The sequence below is a fragment of the Podarcis erhardii genome (genome assembly GCF_964252035.2).
Source record: "Podarcis erhardii genome assembly, chromosome: 10".
Classification (NCBI taxonomy): Eukaryota; Metazoa; Chordata; class Lepidosauria; order Squamata; family Lacertidae; genus Podarcis; species Podarcis erhardii.
The window spans coordinates 4,058,352-4,081,192 of record NC_138500.1 but is presented as its reverse complement, the minus strand read 5'-3'; the positions used below and the strand labels follow the sequence as shown (position 1 = coordinate 4,081,192).

Below are 22,841 nucleotides of genomic sequence, written 5' to 3'. Positions count from 1 at the left end.
TACTGTGGCCGATGATCCACAGGCGCACCACCCTGTTACCTGGAATAAGAGAAAGAGAGAGCCAGGTCAGTGGGGTAAGAGGGGGTGGGGAATAAGGAGGAATTAAAGCGACTTCCGGATGTAACCCTTGTAAGCGTTGGACTTCCACCACCCCATTTCCATTATCCTTTCAGCAGGCAAACCCACATGGGCAGCGGTGGTCGCCGCCTCGACGCGAAAGGAGTGCGGGGCGTATTCTTCATGCGGGAGACCAATGGCCGCGATCGCCTTGCGCATGACCCTCGTGAACTGATGTTTTGACAAGAAAGAACCGTCGGAATGTACGAAGAAGGGGCCGTTTGATTTTGATCTTAAGCAGAGATATTTTCTGGCATCTTTTACCGGGCAGGGGCCAGCCTTCTGAGTTGCCTGAAGGCGAATCATGGCCCCTCTGCCCAATTGATCGGTCTCGGAGCTGCAAATTTTTAATATCACATGCGAGCTAGCTACGGTTACATCCTCGCACAGTAGTCCCCTATTGTTCCCGGCTGGGCGGTCTTCGCAGACCACCTCGCCTATGCACAAGGCGCCAAAGAAGGTGAAGGAAAATGCTGCGGAGAATAACCTGGCTTCATATTTGGACCAACAGATGACCCTGAGCTTCTTACGGATTTGCATGAGTAAGTCAAATGTTATGGGCCTTCTACTATCAGGGCAAGGAGGCCGACACCTGCGCCAACCTTCCAGCATTTTCCGCACCACAAAGTGTGCACAGGGATCCACAGAGAAAAGAGCTTTTGAGAAGAATGATATCGCAGCTGAATGGATATTGAGGGTTTTGGGGGCCCGGCCTAGATCACGGAGGTGAACCATATATTCTATGACCTCGGACTTGGAGGGCGGCCTGCCTGGCTTAAACCGTTCCTTTTTCCTGCGAAAGGATGTAAAATCTGACCACGCCTTATTGTATGATCTTAGGGTTGATGGTGCAACAGCTGACAATACTCCCTTTATTGCTTCTCGTTGCCAATACTCCAGAGGTGCTCCGGAAACGGTTGCGGCAGCAGCTGCGCATCCGGGGCCAATGAGCGAAAGTGCTCCATCTGGAAACGAGATAGAGCGTCAGCGATGTTGTTATCTACACCCGGTACAAACCTAGCAGAGGTGTGAAGATTTATCCGGAGGCAGGAAAGGACAAAGTACCGAAGCAGCGACGCTACTCTGGGGGAATGTGAGGACTGCTTATTCAGAACCGACACCACTGCTTGGTTGTCCGTCCAGAAACACACCCTATGGTCCTTGAAATGTTCAGCCCAGATGTGAATTGCAACTAAGATAGGGAAGAATTCCAGGAATGTCAAATCACGTAGTATTGATTTCCCCTGCCACGAAGGAGGCCGTCGTTGAGCACACCACTGCCCCCTAAAATAGACCCCGAAGCCCAACGACCCGGCTGCGTCAGAATGCACCTGGAAATCTGACTGCAGGGACATGCAATCCTGCCACAATGAGACGCCATTATAACCATCCAAGAATTGCAACCAAACCTGGAGATCTGTCTTTACCATCTTAGATAGGCGAACCCTATGATGTGGAGACCGTAAGCCCGCGGACAGCCTTGCTAGCCGACCGCAAAAGGGGCGACCGGGGGATACTACATGACAGGCGAAATTGAGGTGACCCAGTAGTGATTGAATTAAAGCATTTACATTCACAAAAGAATGGCTAGGCTGCCCAGGTAGAGCAATGTTTGACCATTATCAGGTTTCCTGGCAAACAGGATTTCTGTGGAACACCGCCCCCCTGTGATGTACAGTGAGGGGGGGAGTGTTTGATCCCCTGCTAAATTTGCCCGTTTGCCCTCTGATGAAGAAATGACCAGTCCATAATTTTAATGGTAGGTTTATTGTAGTTGTGAGAGACTGAATAACAACAGGAAAACCCCCAGAAACCCAGAAGACAAAAGTCAGAGGTTGATGTGCATTATAATGAGTGAAATCAGTATTTGATCCCTTTGCAAAAGATGACTTAGTACTTGGTGGCAAAACCCTTGTTGGCAAATTACAGAGGTCAGAAGTTTCTTGTAGGTGGCCACCAGGCTTGCACACATCTCAGGAGGTGTTTTGTCCCACTCCTCTTTGCAGATCCTCTCCAAGTCAGTAAGATTTCGAGGCTGATGTGTAGCTACTCAAACCTTCAGCTCCCTCCACAGATTTTTGATGGGATTAAGGTCTGGAGACTGGCTAGGCCACTCCAGGACCTTAATGTGCTTCTTCTTGAGCCACTCCTTTATTGCCTCCCATTCCAGCCTTGTGCAGGTCTACAGGCTTGTCCCTGACATCGTTGGACAGCTCTTTGGTCTTGGTCATGGTGGCTACTTTGGAATCTGCTGGATTGATTGCTTCTGTTGACAGGTGTCTTTTGTACAGGTACTGTAAGGAGCTGGGGTTACAGGTAAGACCTCTCCCTTACAACAGGTGCTTCTAATCTCAGCTTGTTACATACAGTGAAGATACCAGGTAGCCTGACATCTGGCTGGTTGATAGGGGATCAAATACTGATTTCACCCATTCCCACCACCCTTCTGAGTAATACCCCTCCCCACAAGCGGCCCATGGGGGTCGTTTAACTGGCCCATGGACTCCCGCCTCCCACCCGGTCGGCTCCTGTGTGCCGCGCTAGACCAGCATGGAGCAGAGTGCCGACCGTCTTCCATGATGCTGGCCGGCTTCCCATTGGCTGCAGGAAGCTACTGCAGCCAATGAGAAGCTGTGCACGCCTCCTCTGTGCCAGAAGGAGCACCAGAAATAGCATTTGTGCATTTGCGACCGTAAACCGGCGCAAGCCACAAAAACTTTGCCAACCCCTTCTCTAGAGGAGAGGGTGTGCAAGCCTGTGGTGTGTGCCATGAAGGCCGTTGCTCTGGCCAGAGGGCTGAAGAGCAGTGAGACAGAATGATTTTTTAATATACTTTATATGTTTCTTTATTGGACCAGTAGTATAATTTGTAATATTGCAAGTTCAACAAATTCTTTAAGCAGAACAAAAATAGGTGAGCTGTTTATTCCCACATGGGAGATCCCCAACAGATGAGCTGAACTGAGGACGAAGATTCTTGAAGATTTGCTGGGTGGCTCTGCTGACTTATAAAAGGTAAAGGTAAAGGGAGCCCTGACCGTTAGGTCCAGTCGTGGCCGACTCTGGGGTTGTGGTGCTCATCTCACTTTCTTGGCCGAGCGAGCCGGCGTACAGCTTCCGGGTCATGTGGCCAGCATGACTAAGCCGCTTCTGGTGAACCAGAGCAGTGCACAAAAATGCCGTTTACCTTCCCGCTGGAGTGGTACCTATTTATCTACTTGCACTTTGACATGCTTTCGAACTGCTAGGTTGGCAGGAGCAGGGACCGAGCAACGGGAGCTCACCCCGTCGTGGGGATTCGAACCGCCAACCTTCTGATCGGCAAGTGCTAGGCTGTGTGGTTTAACCCACAGCGCCACCCACGTCTCCTGCTGACTTATAAGGAACCCCAAATGGCACAAATGCCACCAGCAGGGCAATGGTCTGGGATGACACAGCTTTGTTCCATCTACAGAGATCGTTCATCCTTGGCTCACAGGGGAAGGTGCTCTTGCACTCAGTCCTACTTCCAGGATTCCCATGGGAACATCTAGTTGGCCATTGTGAGAGCAGTAAGTGGACCATGATCCAGTGGGGCACTAGAAAGGTACAGCTGGAAAGGCAGGGCTGGGGGACCTCAGCAACTAAGTGGGATGGAAGCCTCATGGGTTTGATGGAGTCATCCAGGGGCAGGGATAAGGTCACGGACCCCAACACTTTGGCTTATGCTCACAAACGTAGGACGCAACGTATGGGCAACGGTCAGTTCTAAATTTCTGAAAACCTGGAAAAAGAAAGAGAGACAAGCTTAGTCAGAGTCAACACTTGTCCTGAGCACATCCAGCCCAAGGAAAACAAACAGGTGGCAGTTCAGTTCTTTTTGGCAAAACACTCGGATCACAGCAAGGTATTTTGAGCAGTACGTCCTCCTTAGGTAAAGGTAAAGGGACCCCTGACCATTAGGTCCAGTCGTGACCGACTCTGGGGTTGCGACGCTCATCTCACTTTATTGGCCGAGGGAGCCGGCGTACAGCTTCTGGGTCATGTGGCCAGCATGTGGCCAGCATGACTAAGCTGCTTCTAGTGAACCAGAGCAGCACACGGAAACGCCGTTTACCTTCCCGCCAGAGTGGTACCTATTTTTCTACTTGCTTTCGTACTTCTAGGTTGGCAGGAGCAGGGACCGAGCAACGGGAGCTCACCCCGTCGTGGGTATTCGAACCGCTGACCTTCTGATCGGCAAGTCCTAGGCTCTGTTGTATTTGCAGAGCCTTTTACACAGCGGAATGATGAGGAGTACGTGCCACATACTTTAATTTACTTTATTTACACTTCAATGCTGAGAGAATACAAACAAGCATCTTGCCTCTGCGAGAGCAGAGAAGCAACTCCTCTCTCCTCTGAAACACCGAGAGAACTGTGAAAAACAGGAAACCAGTGTACGTCACATCCAGTCTCCCATTCCCGTGGGAAACCCAACAGTACGCTGACTGTGGAATGTAAACAATGCCTTGTGACTAGCATTTCGCTGCACAGTGCAGAAAGCAGAAACCAACATCCTCCCCCTTTCTGTGAACATCACTGGGCAGCGTGTTCTTACAATATCAGTACAAACCCAACTTCTGCACATAGGTACAGTGTTGATCCCTTGATACAATCTTGGACAATACATCAGCAGGAATTTCATTACCTGGCATGTAGGACACCGTTATGAGTCCCTTCTGAATACGTTCCCTAGCATGTTGCAACTTCAATTGCAAGTGCTTCGTGCTTTGCTTACAACCTTCAGAATTCAGCAAAGCCAAACATGCTTTGTTGTCCTGGTAAACCTGGATTGGACATTTGACAGGAATTTTCATGTCTTTGCACAATTGTAACAACCATTCACAATCCTTAAGTGAATAAGACAGTGCATTCAGTTCAGCTTCACAAGTACTTAAGCTAACTGTTGTTTGCTTCTTGCATGACCAACCAAATAGACTCTGATTGTACAAATAGCAAACTCCAGACGTGCTTTTCCTGTCTGTAGTGTCACTTCCAAAACTTGCATCTGCAAATATCTCAAGACCACCAGACTTCTGATTGTTAAATCTCAGTCTGTAATGCATAGTGCCTTTCAAATACCGCGCTATGCGTTTCAGAGCTTTTCAATCCTTAACAGTAGGATTGTTGACTTGTCTGCTTAGCAAATTACAGCTAACAGCAATGTCTGGTCTTGAACATCTGGCAATGAAGTTTAGCTTGCCTAGCACACTTCTGTACAGTGTAGTGTCAGAAAATGCTTCTTCAGTGTCATCTACCTGATAACCTGTTGTCATCGGTGTGTCTACAGGGTTAGCATCCATCAGGTTTAGTTTGCTTAACACATCAGCAATTTTCTGTGACTGGTGTACTAGAATGTTACCGTCTTGATCTCTCTCTATTTCCAGAGATAGGTAGTTGTTTACCTCACCAAGATCTTTCATGTCAAAGTGCTCTCTCAGTTGAGCTAGGGCGTTATTGTACATTGTGACATCTTTCCAAAAGAACAGAATATCATCAACATAAAACAAGCAATACAGCTTCTTTTGCCCCTCCTCTTTGACAAATACACATGGATCAGCTTTCCCTTGCTGAAAACCTAGAGAAAACAATACTTCAGTGAGTTTTGTGTGCCAACACCGGGCACTTTGTTTGAGACCATAAAGGGACTTCTTCAGAGCACAAACATATCCCTCTTTTACCTGTACGCCATCAGGTGGAAGCATATAAAGTGATTCACCTAGAGATCCGTACAGAAAAGCTGTATTTACATCGTGGTGACTAACGTGTAGATTCTCCTCTGCAGCTAGCTTGAGCATAAGCCTAATGCTCTCATACCTCACTGTGGGTGAGTAGGTCTCGTGATAGTCTTCACCTGGTACCTGTGCAAAACCTCTGGCTACCAATCTGGCTTTGTGCCTGACTATCTTGCCACTTTGATCTGTCTTCACTTTGAAGACCCATTTGCTTCCAAGCAGTTTCATTCCTAGAACTACTGGAACAAGCTCCCATGTTTTGTTCCTCTCTAAGGAATCAAGCTCAGCCTTCATGGCATTTAACCATGGCTCAGCTTCCTTTGAATCCAAATCCTGGATTTCTTGGAAACTTGAAGGTTCAAATACCTTTTTGGAGCTTTTAACAGCTGTTACTGCTATCTTAGCAAACTCATCAGCAAATCTCTTTGGAGGTCTGCCTTTTGTGGCTCTTTGTGACCTTTGAATTAGCCTTAAGTCTTCAACACTCTCCTCTTCCTTCTTGGGAGAACAGTGACCTATTGTGAACAATGGTTCTTCCAATTCTTGATCAGAGCTTTCAGAGGGTCGCATAGAGGCTTTCGCACTCTTGAAATCCTCTGAATCACCCGATTCAGTTTCAGACTCAGAATCAGAACCTTCATCAGTGGGTGTGGGTTGTTGCGGCTGCTTTTGCTGTTGCCTATCCTCAGTCTCATCACTGTCATCAGGATAGCATTGGAAAATTCCCACATTCTCCCCCCACTTGGCATTGTACTCAACACTTCTTGTGAGCTTAATTGTCTTAGAGTCAGTCATCATTATTCTGTAAGAACCTTTCTGATAACCTAGAAAGATACCATGCAATCCACGCTTGCCTAACTTGGAGCTTTGTGGTGTGTGAACCCACATGTCAGAACCAAAAATTTTCATGTGTTTGATGTATGGCTTCTTGCCAAACATCTTCTCATAGGGGGTACAACCAATCGCTGAAGATAACCTGCGATTATAACTGTAAGTAAAACACGAGAAAGCTTCAGCCCAATAACTCTTTGGAAGATTGGCATCATGTAGCAAGGTTTTTAACCCTTGAAGCAATGTCTGATTTGCCCTCTCGCAAAGTCCATTCTGCCATGGCGAGCGAGGACTAGACAAATCGTGTTGAATTCCTTTCTCAGTCAGAAAAGCTTCAAACTGCTGAGAAGAGAATTCCCCCCCACGATCAGTGAAAAGAGTCTTTATCTTCTTACCATGCACATTTTCCAACCAAGCACATAATTCCTTGAACCTTGGAAAAGCTTCTGATTTCTGCTTAAGATTGTACACATAAATATACCTGGAAAATGCATCAATGAGAACCATGAAGTACCTGTTTCCACCCAAAGAGGGCGCTAGTGGTCCAACCAAATCAGCATGAACAACCTGGTATGGTTCTGTAGCTTGCCTACTAGACACCTTACCTTTCACAGCCATTTTCACCTTGTTTGCTGCGCATGCCTTGCACTTCATGTGGTACCTGCAGGGTTTAATAGTCATACCTTCAACCAAGGCAGGCATTTTAGATACTGCCTCAAAATGCAAATGACCAAATTTCCTGTGAAAATCATGAATACATTCTGCATGCAAACTTTTGTTAGAACCTGCAATGCAACAAGTTTCATCCTGCACAACATCATCAAAATACAAAACAAACAAACGATCAACATATTCAGCATGCAATACATAATCATTTTTCTTTGTGATGGTGCACTTCTTGTTCTTGAAGGAAACGTCAATGTTCCGTTCATTCAGCTGCGCAACACTGAGTAGATTGTGTTTGGCATCTGGTACGTAAAGAACATTCTGTATCGATAAGTCCAAACTGTGAAGAACAACAGTTCCGTAGCCTTGACTTGGGATTGTGTGGTCATCCGCCTGGTGAATCACACCTTCCTGCGGTGTAAAAGACACGAACAGTCGCTTATCGTTGCACATGTGGTGCGTTGCAGCCGAATCCACCACGAAGAAAGACCTAGACGTCTTCTGGACCTTTGCAACCTTTGGAGTGAAGCGTGAGACCATTGCCTTGTGCTGCGTTGTCCTGGACACCGGACCTTTACCTTTGCCTCGGCCTTTTCCACGCGATGAGCTTTCGCTGCGCTGCTCTGTCTTGGCCCTGGGATATCTGCATTCCCTCTTCATATGGCCTAGACGTCCACACGAGTAGCATTTCACTGCCTTCAAAGCTTTGGCGCCATCTGGTGGTTCCACTGCACTCTGGGATGACGTCTGTGAAGACTCCCCCTTACCCATGCAGCTAGCACCCCGGCGGTCTGCTTCATTCTGAATCACAGCAGTAACATAGTCTACTCTGAGCTGAGCAGTTGGCTGAACAGCAACAGCAATCTGAGTGGCAACAGACTCCCCACTTGCATCAGCCAGCCTTCTGCAGCTAGCCATCATGACTCTGGCATTAGCCTTCTGCATCATCTCTGCTGCTTTAAACAAGCTGCTTTATACACGCTGCGTCTGTGTACAGCTGCAGCTGCTTCATTCCAAAAGCAAGTTTAAAAGTACTTTCGGTTTTCCAGCCTCCAAGCCTTTGCCTTAGAGCCTTTGCATGTGGCGCGGCAAAACAGCTTTAAAAGTTCAAAGTCCAGCCATAAAGCCATTATCTAGGAGCTGGCAGGCTGCCCGGAGCATGAGCACATACCTCTCATCAATCAACTTGACGCGCAGAGCAGATAACGTCCGATCCGTCTCTCTGTTCCTCTGCATTCCGATTCGACTTCTGGAGTCCATAACCAAAAATGTTGTATTTGCAGAGCCTTTTACACAGCGGAATGATGAGGAGTACATGCCACATACTTTAATTTACTTTCAGTTACAGATAGGTAGCCGTGTTGGTCTGCCATAGTCAAAACAAAAGAAATTCCTTCCAGTAGCACCTTAAAGACCAACTAAGTCAGTTCTTGGTATGAGCTTTCGTGTGCATGCACACTGTATGAGCTTTCGTGTGCATGCACACTGAAAGAAGAAGTGTGCATGCACACGAAAGCTCATACCAAGAACTGACTTAGTTGGTCTTTAAGGTGCTACTGGAAGGAATTTGTTTTGTTTTAATTTACTTTATTTACACTTCAATGCTGAGAGAATACAAACAAGCATCTTGCCTCTGCGAGAGCAGAGAAACAACTCCTCTCTCCTCTGAAACACCGAGAGAACTGTGAAAAACAGGAAACCAGTGTACGTCACATCCAGTCTCCCATTCCCGTGGGAAACCCAACAGTACGCTGACTGTGGAATGTAAACAATGCCTTGTGACTAGCATTTCGCTGCACAGTGAAGAAAGCAGAAACCAACAGGCTCTGTGGTTTAACCCACAGCGCCACCTGCGTCCTCCTTACAGTGTTCCAAAACAGTTTAGGTTCTAGCCAAAAGGCAAGAGCCTGAGGCAAACTTGCTGCAAACAACAGGTATTTATACTTTATATTGTGCTGACTCAGTCTGACTCACTCTCATGTTTGCTGACTCACACCTAGCCAGCTGCAGGTGTGGCGGAAGCACACCTCGATTAACCCTTTCTTGTCCTTTCTCTCTGCGTGCATAAACTAACACTCACTGGGACTGAGCAATGGGAGCTCACCCCATTGCGGGGATTCGAACTGCCAACCTTCTGATCGGCAAGCCCTAGGTTCTGTGGTTCAGACCACAGCGCCACCCGCGTCCCCCATTCTTTACCGTACCGCTGTGCAAACTATTAAATTCGCTTGCAAGAGGTGTTAAGGCACCAGAGTCAAATGTAGATCTCAAGACTGCATGCCCAGTTGTTATGCTCACATATCTGAAGGAGCTTCTCCACCCCCATCGTTCTGCCCATACAGCTCCAAGGGCCTTCTGGCGGTTCCCTCCCTGTGAGAAGTGAGGTTACAGGGAACCAGGCAGAGGGCCTTCTTGGTAGTGGCACCCATGTGGACTACCGCAATGTGCTCTATGTGGGGCTACCTTTGAAGGTGACCCAGAAACTACAACTAATCCAGAATGCAGCAGCCAGACTGGAGACTGGGAGCAGCCACCAAGACCATATAAGGTCAGTCCTGAAATACCCAGATTGGCTCCCAGTACATTTCCAGGCACAATTCAAAGTGCTGACCTTTAAAGCCTTAAACAGCCTGTAGACCTGAAAGAGCGTCTCCACGTCCATCATCCAGCCTGAGGTCCATCTCCGAGGGCCTTCTGGTGGTTCCCTCACTGCTAAAAGTGAAGTTACATGGAACCAGGCAGAGGGCCTTCTCGGTGGTGGCACCCACCCTGTGGAACACCCTGCCATCAGATGTTAATGAAATAAACAATGATCTGACTTTTAGAAGACATCTGAAGGCAGCCCTGTTTAGGGAAGTTTTTAATGTCTGATGTTTTATTGTATTTTTAATATTCTGTTGGGAGCTGCCCAGAGTGGCTGGGGAAACCCAGCCAGATGGATGGGTGATTGATTGATTGATTGATTGATTGCTGTGTAAACACATTTGGCTAGCAGGTATCACTAGCAAAGCATTTGATAGCCACCTAACTCCCCCAACACAAAGACCAGGTCCTGAAAGCTGACTCCTTACCATCTTGGTGAGACAAGAAGACACAAAACTTGACGCCAGAACCGTCAGGTTCCCCCTCACCCCAAGGCATGAAGGAGGCTTCAGATCCATCTGACCACTCCCATTTTCCATCCTGTAGGGATGCAGAAAGAACAGGTCACAAACAGACCCACCAGTACACACAACTTGCTACGTGATCATTCCACCCAAATGAACCATAGAAAATCTTCCTTGACTAGCAGGACATCAACCAGGAGCCCACAATGACCCTTTGGGGTGTGGAGGAGGGAGCAAGGAGAGTTGGGGTGGGGAAGACAAGCACAATTCTGCTCTCTCCCCCAGGAAATATTTGAGTTCTTAAAAACTGTGTGAAACTAAAATGAGAAAGAGTAGCTGATCTTCCCATTGTGGGAATGTTCAGGGTGGCAGAAGAGGATATATTTATTATTAATATCCTTCATGACTTGTGCTAGCAAGTTCCTTTACTTAGCAGAGTCCATTCCCCTTTACACAGCAGAAAACTAGTTGCAAACTCATGTGAGATTCTTAAGACAATACGCAATTCCGCCTGGCTTGTCCAGATTGAAATGTGTTTTAATTAATATTTTCCTGGTAAGACCCCTTGAATCCCTCATAAAAGACTAAAGACACTACAGTCTTATTCATAAGCAACAAAAAGAAAGTTTGCTCACGGTCAGGCAGAGCATAGTGTGATCCCTGAAGGCAGGCTTAAGGCTTAAAGTTACAAATTTATACTAACGGGATTACCCCATAAGGGAGATGACCTGGGCGACTGCTTGGCTGGCAGCCAGCAGTTCAGTCCAGGAAGTTTGCAGGATGAAAGGAAGATGGAAGAGAGGGAGATTGGCAGCATGCTTTGGCCTTTTACCAGGTGTGGAAAGGTCACTCCCACCCACTAGTCACATGGAAGGAAGGATGCTCCAGGCCAGGAGGAACAGGAAGTTTCGACTGGCTGGACCAAACATTCCTTTGCATGTCTACTCTAGGAAAACAAGGAATGTTGTACTTGACCTCTCCCAGTGGGTTACATTCCCACACCCATTAGTTTTAGCTTTCACAGTAATTTCACATGTTGGTTTTAAAAGGTGGTTAGGGCAGGTGTAGCCCAGAACATCTCTTTTAAATATATATATATATATATATATATGCTTTCGTAGATTTTCACGGGTACAGGAATGCAGGTTTTGGTGTCCTCGGGTGTCTTCCCGTGTAAAAGTTGGGGTGTCTAGGCGACGTTTCGACGAGGTCTCACTCGTCATCTTCAGGCTGGTGCTTTCAGCTTCTTGTTACTGGAACAGAGCAGGATCTCAGTGTTTGAGTTCCTATAAATACTGTAGAGGGGGTGTGGTGTATAGCCTCCAATGTTCTGGGCAGAGAGGAAGTTCCCAGGCTAGTGTGCCTTTTCTTCTTTTGTTCCTTAATTACTTGAGAGATATCTTGAGTGATTTCTTGAGTGATATCCTGAGTACCACTTAGGTGGGTCATTAGGTGTGGATTAGTTGTTAAAGTCTTTGTGTCTTGACCTCTTGAACTTTGTGAAGAGTTTTCCTGAGAAGATGGCTGTACTGTACTTAGTTGTGCTCTGGCTTGGCTTCGTGTATAGGGGCGAGCTGTGGTTTTGTGGCTTGTGTCAGCCAGATCTGTGTAGGGATTGCAGGGGGGTGCAGCATCCGGAGGTGCCACCATGGATTGGCTACTGGATGGTGTCTGTAATTCATCTGTGGAGAGGGTCTGGGTTTGGGTCTGGTGTGGTTGATTGGTGTTGGCGTTCTGTGTGCCTCTGGATCTGGTGTCAGTTTTTGTGGGGAGGGCTAATTTCCAGATGTCTGGCAAGCGGGATGTGAAATACCCTGCAAAGTCTGCCCAGCCACGTACATTGGACAAACAAACAGACGAATAAATGCACGTATCGCAGAACACAAGAATGCCGTCAAAAAAGAAGAAAAAACTTCCTCTCTTTTCCAACACATGAAAGAAACAGGACACGAAATTAATTTTGCAGATTCCAAATTGCTCTTTAACACGGAACATCACCACAAGAGAATAATCATGGAAGCCATCGAGATAGAGAAACACCCTCACAACATGAACAAGCGTGACGACACATCCCGCTTGCCAGACATCTGGAAATTAGCCCTCCCCACAAAAACTGACACCAGATCCAGAGGCACACAGAACGCCAACACCAATCAACCACACCAGACCCAAACCCAGACCCTCTCCACAGATGAATTACAGACACCATCCAGTAGCCAATCCATGGTGGCACCTCCGGATGCTGCACCCCCCTGCAATCCCTACACAGATCTGGCTGACACAAGCCACAAAACCACAGCTCGCCCCTATACACGAAGCCAAGCCAGAGCACAACTAAGTACAGTACAGCCATCTTCTCAGGAAAACTCTTCACAAAGTTCAAGAGGTCAAGACACAAAGACTTTAACAACTAATCCACACCTAATGACCCACCTAAGTGGTACTCAGGATATCACTCAAGAAATCACTCAAGATATCTCTCAAGTAATTAAGGAACAAAAGAAGAAAAGGCACACTAGCCTGGGAACTTCCTCTCTGCCCAGAACATTGGAGGCTATACACCACACCCCCTCTACAGTATTTATAGGAACTCAAACACTGAGATCCTGCTCTGTTCCAGTAACAAGAAGCCGAAAGCACCAGCCTGAAGATGACGAGTGAGACCTCGTCGAAACGTCGCCTAGACACCCCAACTTTTACACGGGAAGACACCCGAGGACACCAAAACCTGCATTCCTGTACCCGTGAAAATCTACGAAAGCAAATATATATATATATATATATATTGAAGTTTCAAGAAGGTTACAAAAATGTAAAAGAGAAAATAGACAAAAAAATACAGAATACACACAAAAAATAATTAAAAAAATTAGAAACAATTTTTTAAAAAATACACGTCATCCTTTCCATATCATAACTTTCATTTACTTGTTTCCCTGACCACCTCACACCTCCCTTTTTTGTATTCTAGTTCAATTAGTAATTTCAGCAAATCCTTTCCATTTTTGCTTTCATCTTGATAATTCATCTTTAATATATTATAACTTTACATTTTCACCTAATAGCACTCAATTTTTAATTAAATAATTTATCTTAAAAATCTAACCTGTTAGTTAACTCAACAAATCCTTCCATCTTTCTCTACTATAGTCTGTCATTCAATCTGCCTGAATTTATTTTAACCTTATCTTACCATAAAATATCTTAGAGCTTAAAACTTAATACTTATTTATACATAACTCCTTATATTATTTCTACTAAAGCCAAATAGTTTCCTTCCAACGTTTTTCCTAATATTCATTAATTTTACACTAATTTCCAAATTAAAACTTTAGAAATTTTCTTCCAATCTTCATCCAGCATCTCTTTTTCCTGGTCTCGGGTTATGTCAGTCCTTATTGTCCTTTTCTTGTAGTCCATCAACCTGGTAATCTTGTGTCCGAGGCTCTTAAGTCTCTTCCATGTCCCTTCTGCAGATCTTCTTCTTGTTTGTACTTGCACTTTACCTTATCTTTTGTTGATCTCTTTCTTAATTTCTTTCCTTTCTCATTGAAGAGTAGATCTCGGGGATGTTCCAACTCGAAAATATCTCCGTCTCTCCTCAACAAATCGGCCCATTCCCCATAGTTCCATTCCCCACAGTCAACAGCGTAGTCCAGAGGGTATTTAAAAACATGCTTCAAGCACCCTCCAAACTTAAGGGCCCCCACAACTCCAGATCCCCCCTGGCCCGCTCCAGATTCAACCTTCAACAACAACGGCTTGTGCTCCTGTAGGGCCTCAGGCTTCTCCATTTGTATTACTTGAACTTCCTCCCCTGTCTTCTGCGTTTGCACTTGTTCCATCAAATCAGGTTCTTGAGTTGGCTCCTGGATAATTCCTGTATAAATATTCACTGTTTGTCCAAAATTTTTAACTGCAACAGTCATCAGTTCCATCTTCTCATGCAACTGTTCCAAGAGGGCGCTCGTCTTGCCAAAAGCAAGCACCAAAGTTTCTTCCAGACACATTTTTGTTCAAGGTCACAGTCTGTTCCCAGGATCCTAATCACCACAGCTGGAAAAACCCCAGATCGACTCCTGCAACAATTTAACAGGTGTAGCCCAGAACATCTCAAGGGCATCAGCTGTGGAAGCTTCATGGAATACCCTTCCCACAGAATTCATTCACTATTAGCTCTGACAGGGCAAGGAGAGAAGGAGAAGAAAGGCTTGGATGCTCACCTTTTCTTGATCAGATAGTCCGATCCAAACGTGTTGCACTTGTGAAGCTGAAAGGTGGAGAGCTAACAAGCGCAGGTCTTCTGCATCACGCAGAGATGCGAGGTGGTCATTGGGATCATATTTATGGCAGGCTTCCTGAAAGGTAACAAAAATATGAGTTTAATGCAACTAGGTGTGCCTTAGAAATGTCCTGAAAGTCAGGCTTGGGTTGAATATTGGCTTGAATATTGATTTCAATACATTGAAATCAAGGTCCAATGTCCAACAGCCTGGAAATGCAGGTTTTGTTTGGCCGCTGCAGAAGATAGATGGGATAACCTGCCCATTTATATCTTTGTTTCTTCATCTTCACACTGCACCTTTCGATGTTATTGTCAGCAATATCTGCATTATACCCATTCCCCCCCAAATATGCATGTTTGCCCCGTATTATTTTCTGGGAGAGCCACTTTGCAACTTTCAAAAGATAGCTGTGTTTTGGTTTGTGTGTTATTTCAGGACAAGTGAAATAAGGAGGGTCTCCTCAACGTGCTAATTGCACCAAATTTATTCTAGGTTCATCCCCCCCCCCCAAAAGCACCCAGATGCCCTTCTCACTTCTGCCTCGTCCCATGAAAGTGGTGGGTTGTCAAAGACTTTATAGCAGCCATCACCCATCCCTGCCAGTCCGGGAGACAACCTGGAGGTAAAGGAAAGGGAGGGCATTAGCATTCAACATGACAATAGCTGCACATGAAATGAGCATAATAAAATCTGCTCAGGGCAATCCCCGCCCCCCGCTCCTGTTGAAAGAATGTGGGGAAGAGTCACAACCCAGATCACTGACTTTATTTTCGTTGTTCCTGTTGTTGTTTTTTTTTAAAAAAATCACCGTATTTTTCCATGTATAAGACTAGGGGGGTTTTTTACTAAAAAATTACCGGTACGTTTGAAATTTGGTCTCGTCTTATGCATGGGTTCCCGCCAACCTAGCAGTTCGAAAGCACGTCTGGCGGGAAGGTAAACGGCATTTCCGTGCACTGCTCTGGTTCGCCAGAAGCGGCTTAGTCATGCTGGCCCCATGACCCGGAAGTTGTACACCAGCTCCCTCGGCCAGTAAAGCAAGATGAGCACCGCAACCCCAGAGTCGGCCACAACTGGACCTAATGGTCAGGGGTCCCTTTACCTTTACCAATACATGGGTGGTGCTGAGGTGTGACGGGTGATTGGTTGCAGCCCCGAGGAGGAGATTATCTGCGGCGATAGAGTGGGTGATTGTTGATTGTGGCAAGTGCTGTTGGCGATTGTCTGCCTTTGTGGCAATTGGGCATTTGATTGGAGTCTGTCGTCAGAGATTGGGCAGTCTGTTGGTGGCTTTGGCAATGCGTGTGATTGTAAGTGTCAGTGCATTGAGTGAGCGACTTTCGGCAATCCGCCCCCAAAAAAGCTTAACAACTCTTGGCAATCTCCCCCCATTTTCTTAATTTTGAGTCCCCCAAAATAGGGGGCATCTTATATCCAGGGGCGTTTTATACACAGAAAAATACAGTATATGCCGTTTTCCAGGCCAGGGCAAGCAAATGAACAATAAAGAAAGCTATTCCAAAAAATGGGGCAAAAATGACTCGGGGAAGGCTATTTGAAACAAGTGCCTCTCTGAGGCCTTCTGAAAGGCATGGCTGTCTGCTGCAGCTGTACCGGGAGCTTCAAAAATGCAGAGCCGCCACAGAAATGGCCTTTTCTCGTACAGTCACTCACCAGACAGGTCAAGGTGGTGGACACACCAAGACAGCTTCTAATCGGGAAATCGGTGTGCAGGCAAGATGGTAAAAGCATGAGAAGTTCAATAGATGTAGCATATGACTGACTCATTCAGGGGCCTCAAAGGTCAAAACCAAAATGTTAATCTCGGCCAGCACAAGTACTGGAAGCCGGTACGGCCAGTACAACATACAAGTGCTATTTAAGCTGATGGCTGCAAGCGGGTTAGGAAGCACATTGCAGTAGCATAGCTGTCAACGTTTCCCTTTTTTAAAGGGAAATTCCCTTATTCCGAATAGGATTCCTCGCAAGAAAAGGGAAAAGTTGACAGCTATGTGCAGTAGTGAAGTCTGGAGAATGAGATGCATACAGATCACATCTACCACTCGTGAGATGCAAAGATACATTACCACCTGATGGGTTCTCCTCGGAGCTCACCGAGAGCTCACAGAACAGAACAAGGCTGGTGATGAAGAGGCTGGGCCAGCTGGAGGATATGGGCTGCATCTGTCCTTGGCGATAGAAAGAAGAAAAGCTGAAAGAAAACAGCTTTCCAATCTTGGCTTTAAAAAGGTGGTGCATCACTGCTGCTTTTTAATTTATTTATTTTTTAATAATTTTTTTAATTTTTTAACAGAAAAGAGTTACAAAACAACAACACAGAGAAAAATACAAAAATACAAAAACCAAAATTCAACATAAAAATAAAAAATGAAAACTAAAAATCCCTCTTTTATAATATCTTACATTCATTTACTTATTTTCGTGACTTCCTCACACCTCCCTTTTTTGTATTCCATTTAAAAATTTGTTCAGCAAATTCATAACCTCTTATTTTACCCTTAATTATTTATCCTCACATATTCTAACTTCAAATTTTCATCTGATATCCATCCCTTCTTGCATATTCTTATTTTACCTTATTACTAGAACCACTTCATTTCATTCCAACGTCATTAACATTCAATAATTTTACAGTGTTTCTGTAGATAGATTTTAAATTTCTTCCAATCTTCTTCCACCAACTCTTCTCCCTGGTCTCGGATTCTGCCGGTCATTTCAGCCAATTCCATATAGTCCATTACTTGCATCTGCCATTCTTCCAGGGTGGGTAGATCTTGTGTCTTCCAGTACTGTGCGATGAGTATTCTTGCTGCTGCTGTAGCGTAAATAAAGAAAGTTCTGTCCTTCTTTGGCACCACTTGGCCGACCATACCCAGGAGAAAGGCCTCTGGTTTCTTCAAGAAGGTATATTTAAATACCTTTTTCATTTCATTATAGATCATTTCCCAGAAAGCCTTAATCCTTGGGCACGTCCACCAAAGGTGAAAGAATGTACCTTCAGTCACTGCTGCTTTTTAAAATACCATCTGTCAGGAGTCCAAGTTCCCAGCTTGATAGCACAGTAAGCGTAGATAATTAAAAAGGAGGATTTGTTGCAAATACAAAGAGATAGCTCCGGACGGCTCTAACAAAGCCTCTGGCATCATTACTCAAGATGACCCTTCTGAAGACTGCTTCCGGTGTCAACAGAAGATATTGAACTTACAACCATTGTGCCTCGTCTTTTGCTTCCTATCTAGCAGCCCTCCCATTTGCCAACTCTTTGGAGTCAGTGGATCAGCTCCAACCTATTTGTGTTCTGAGAGGCTATCTCTTAGTCTGTGCCTGTTTGTGCTTCCTGTGAGCTTTGGCTGTGTTCTAGCCTGCTTTCAGCCATCAAGGTCAGGAAGAGCCAAAGTCTGCAGCTGCCGGCTCTCCGCTGCCTGGCTAACATCTAAGCCTCTCTGTTCCTGGCTGCTTTCTGCAGTTGGCTGCAAACCTTCACTTGGAGCTGGCTCATTCCTGACACCATCCAAAGAAGTCTTTGCTGCCACCAGAGCCCCACATGAGGCAAGTGTCTCCACACTCTCCACTTGCCCTGATGGAGAGTCAAAGAGATCAAAAGCAGACAGATAACTCACCTGGTTCATCAGTTTGTCTCTCTCTGAGTTGATTCTTCTTCCTTATTCCAGCAAATGTTGAAAGACTTTAGGCTAGAAAATGGGTGGTTATGAGGCATTTATAGCCTAAAAAGTGGGTGAGAGAATGTGGTGGTAGACACTTGGCAGCACAAGCGAAGCCAAACACACAGCAAGATCTTTTACATCTGAGCACAAAAGTACACAGAGATCTATTTCATCTGAGAGCTACCATTGACGGCCCAATATCCAACTGCTATGAAGCTGAGAGATTAGCCAAGAGAATCATCCTAGAGGAGGACAATGCAGGAACGTAGGAAGAGTCCTGCTAACATCAGCCCACGCATTGGACAAGATGAGGTGAAGGCTGTTCCTCTCCTACTTTTCAAACAATTTTATGAGCTTCAAAACATTTAAAGTAAGGGAAGAATGAGAGCTAAGGAGAAGGGAACAGTGGTGTCTCGTCCCATGTACCCTTTTCCCATTAGCCAAATGTGGTGATTGCTGCTTCTTTCTGACACTCTTCCTACTTTGAATGAATTGCTCCTGTCTCTGCCTCACTCAGAGGAATGTAAAGGGTGTCCTTCTTCAGAGCGAGGCATTTTACGAGGCATTTTACCAATAGTCAGCATGGATTTCTGAAAAATAAGTCATGTCAGACTAACCTGATCTCGTTACAGATAGGTAGCCGTGTTGGTCTGCCATAGTCAAAACAAAACAAATTCCTTCCAGTAGCACCTTAAAGACCAACTAAGTCAGTTCTTGGTATTCTTGCTAAGAACTGACTTAGTTGGTCTTTAAGGTGCTACTGGAAGGAATTTGTTTTGTTTTAACCTGATCTCGTTTTTTGACAGAATTACAAGCCTGGTAGATGAAGGGAACGCAGTGGATGTAGCCTACCTTGATTTCAGCAAGGCATTTGACAAGGTGCCCCATGATATTCTTGTAAAGAAGCTGGTAAAATGCGGACCTGACTATGCTACCACTCAGTGGATTTGTAACTGGCTGACTGACCGAACCCACAGGGTGCTCATCAATGGTTCCTCTTCATCCTGGAGAAGAGTGACTAGTGGGGTGCCACAGGGTTCTGTCTTGGGCCCGGTCTTATTCAACATCTTTATCAACGACTTGGAAGATGGACTCAAGGGCATCCTGATCAAATTTGCAGATGACACCAAACTGGGAGGGGTGGCTAACACCCCAGAGGACAGGATCACACTTCAAAACGACCTTGACAGATTAGAGAACTGGGCCAAAACAAACAAGATGAATTTTAATAGGGAGAAATGTAAAGTATTGCACTTGGGCAAAAAAAAATGAGAGGCACAAATACAAGATGGGTGACACCTGGCTTGAGAGCAGTACATGTGAAAAGGATCTAGGAGTCTTGGTTGACCACAAACTTGACATGAGCCAACAGTGTGACGCGGCAGCTAAAAAAGCCAATGCAATTCTGGGCTGCATCAATAGGAGTTTAGCATCTAGATCAAGGGAAGTAATAGTGCCACTGTATTCTGCTCTGGTCAGACCTCACCTGGAGTACTGTGTCCAGTTCTGGGCACCACAGTTCAAGAAGGACACTGACAAACTGGAACGTGTCCAGAGGAGGGCAACCAAAATGGTCAAAGGCCTGGAAACGATGCCTTACGAGGAACGGCTAAGGGAGCTGGGCATGTTTAGCCTGGAGAAGAGGAGGTTAAGGGGTGATATGATAGCCATGTTCAAATATATAAAAGGATGTCACATAGAGGAGGGAGAAAGGTTGTTTTCTGCTGCTCCAGAGAAGCGGACACGGAGCAATGGTTCCAAACTACAAGAAAAAAGATTCCACCTAAACATTAGGAGGAACTTCCTGACAGTAAGAGCTGTTCGACAGTGGAATTTGCTGCCAAGGAGTGTGGTGGAGTCTCCTTCTTTGGAGGTCTTTAAGCAGAGGCTTGACAACCATATGTCAGGAGTGCTCTGATGGTGTTTCCTGCTTGGCAGGGGGTTAGACTCGATGGACCTTGTGGCCTCTTCCAACTCTGTGATTCTATGATTCTATTCTGGAATGGCCCAAGAGAAGGTCTGTTCCACCACCGCCGCCACGTCTCCATGGTGGCCAGACATTCTCTTAGAAAATTATCTCTGAGATAACTTAGGAGCTACAAAAAAATTGAAGTAGGAAGAGGGAGAGCAGAGAAGGAAGGGTAGCAATGGCTGGTCTCTGGTCCCTTTGCCTCACCCTGAGGAAGGTGAGTGGGGTCCTTTCCCAGAACAAGAAGTTTAAGATGGAGGGGCGCAACTTTACTCTCAAGCCTCTTTGGGGATCGTTCTCCCACAGCGGCATGGGGGAGAGTTGCGCCCCCCAATGGCTGGCAGTGCACAGCTATGGGCACCCCAACACTATCCGTGGTAATTTGGGAGCACTGGGTGGATATTTGCACCCGGGCGCCGCATCTGCTAAAGACGGCCCTGAAATAACATGTAACTTGAAAAACAAGAAGCTGACTTCCAAGTGCACTGTTGGGTGTGTGGAGAATCTGTACCTCTGCTGCAGAAGACCAGGGCAGTTCTTCTGAAACTAAACTCTTCCTGGGTATATCAGGATGTGCTCATTAACAGCCCATAAACTGCATCAGCTGGTGGGCAGGATTTCAATCTCTACTCTGATTAGTGAAGTTTTGATGTTTTCATACCCAAAATCAATCAACTTGATTCCCTCCCCCTCTTTCTTTTTTCCTTTCTCCTTCTGTGATGGAACTCCTATTTGGGGACTTCCCTGGCTTTTTTCTGGCCCACGTAGGACCAGTATGGATAGTTAGCCTCGGTGAAGACTTGACGTTTTCATTCCCAAAAGTTTTTGATTTGAGTTTCTACTGAAATGAGGCTGCACTTCAATGTTGTGTTTTGATCTTGTTTTTAAGTTGTATTTTAATCAGTTGTTTTTATACCTGGTGTTAGCCACCCTGAGCACAGTCTTGGCTGGGGAGGGCAGGGTATGAATAACATTTATTATTATTATTATTATTATTATTATTATTATTATTATTAGGCAAAGGAATGCAGTTTTTCATGCCCTGTCTTCTCTGTTGATGGAGAATGGATTACTCTTGATGATGCCAACTGAGTTGCAAGAACATTAGTTGATGACGACCACATGTGGGAAAGTTTGTGCCTGTCTTATGCATTTGTGCATTTGTGGCAGAAGAGGATAGCAAGGAAGGAGGATAGCATGAAGGAAGGTGCCAGTAAACTTTAAATGAGGTTAAAAGGAGAATGTCTAGCTGCCCCAGAAGGTTGGAAGAGGGAGAAATGTTCAACCTTCATGTTAGGGGAGAGGACCCCCTGTCCTTTTCTCATAGTGAGGGAGATAGGAAGGACAAGAGACCAGCCAGGGCTGCCATTCCTCCTCTGCTCTCCCTCTTTCCTTAATTCAAATGTTTTCCAACTCCTAACGATATCTAGTGGAACATAAACACTCCTGGGCCATCTCAACCAGATTGCCTCACTCTGAAAGACGGACCACTCATTCAGGGTGAGGGAAAGGGGTGGGGGGGCTTCATTAGCTGGAGCAAATTATTCAAAATAAGAGGAGCAGGGGAGAGAAGCAGCAATGACCATATTTTTCAAAATGGGTGGGCAGAACCAACAGGACTCATTCCACCTTCTTCCTTTCTCCTCATCTGGGATGGCTCTCCACCTCTTTGCTCATTTCAAAGCAGTTGTATATTTGACAATCCATGACAGCTTTCAGATGAAATACATCTCTGAGTTCTTTCATGTTCAGATGCAAAAGATCTAGGCGTATGTTTGGGTTGAACCATTAGGCTTCCCTTCTCCTGCCAAGTGTCTCCCACCACATGCCATTGCCCACCTATCAGGCTATATATAACTGACGAACACCAGTTTTCTACCCTGGAGTTGTTCCACAGTCATCACTTTGAATGAGGAAGAATCATCAGCTGAGAGAGAGAGAGAGAGAGAGAGAGAGAGAGAGAGAGAGAGAGAGAGAGAGAGAGATAAATCAGGTGAGTTATCTTCCCCCTTCTGATCTCTTTGACTCTCCATTGGATCACAACTACATTTCTAAGGTAAGCAGCACACTGACAATGGGGTACCTTTGCATATCATGACCCTGCTCCCCAACAAATGAAAGAGTTGATTAATCTATAAAGTAAAATGGTTTGAACTTGAGTATGTGTAGCTCCTTGAGGAGTCTCTTGAGAGTACCATGGACTGCAAGAAGATCCAACCTCTCCATTCAGAAGGAAATCAGCCCTGAGTGCTCACTGGAAGGACAGATCCTGAAGCTGAGGCTCCAAGACTTTGGCCACCTCATGAGAAGAGAAGACTCCCTGGAAAAGATCCTGATGCTCGGAAAGATGGAGGGCACAAGGAGAAGGGGACGGCAGAGGACAAGATGGTGGGACAGTGTTCTTGAAGCTACAAACATGAGTC

The 22,841-nt window shown here is 45.7% G+C and overlaps 1 protein-coding gene across 4 annotated transcripts; it reads right to left on the bottom strand.

The window, feature by feature from the left end:
* Positions 1 to 2,623: 2,623 nt before the first annotated feature.
* LOC309352012 (C-type lectin mannose-binding isoform-like) lies at positions 2,624 to 18,531 on the bottom strand. Of its 4 annotated transcripts, XR_014160990.1 has the most exons (6): positions 18,405 to 18,531; positions 16,854 to 16,947; positions 15,298 to 15,379; positions 14,701 to 14,835; positions 10,442 to 10,553; positions 2,624 to 3,880 (listed from the first exon to the last, which is right to left on the bottom strand). XR_014160990.1 is itself a non-coding variant. In XM_081880270.1 (5 exons), exons 2-5 carry the CDS (start codon positions 15,355 to 15,357, stop codon positions 3,798 to 3,800), a joined length of 390 nt encoding a protein of 129 aa, XP_081736396.1. In that variant the 5' UTR covers positions 15,358 to 15,379; positions 16,851 to 16,954; the 3' UTR covers positions 2,624 to 3,797. The 4 variants fall into 4 exon arrangements, 3 of the variants coding, with proteins under 3 accessions (XP_081736396.1, XP_081736395.1, XP_081736394.1); XM_081880270.1 differs by lacking the exon at positions 18,405 to 18,531 and having other exon boundaries at positions 16,851 to 16,954; XM_081880269.1 differs by lacking the exon at positions 18,405 to 18,531 and having other exon boundaries at positions 16,854 to 16,954.
* Between the last annotated feature and the right edge of the window lie 4,310 nt (positions 18,532 to 22,841).

What these genes read in the sequence shown, in the direction of transcription:
- LOC309352012 (XM_081880268.1), bottom strand. Translation starts at nt 15,411, where the DNA reads ATGCTAATGCCCTCCCTTTCCTTTACCTCCAGGTTGTCTCCCGGACTG. An exon ending in TTTCATGGGACGAGGCAGAA is followed by an intron (nt 14,836 to 15,297) that starts GTGAGAAGGGCA and finishes GTTACCTTTCAG; the next exon opens with GAAGCCTGCCATAAATATGA. An exon ending in CTTCTTGTCTCACCAAGATG is followed by an intron (nt 3,881 to 10,441) that starts GTAAGGAGTCAG and finishes TTCTTTTTCCAG; the next exon opens with GTTTTCAGAAATTTAGAACT.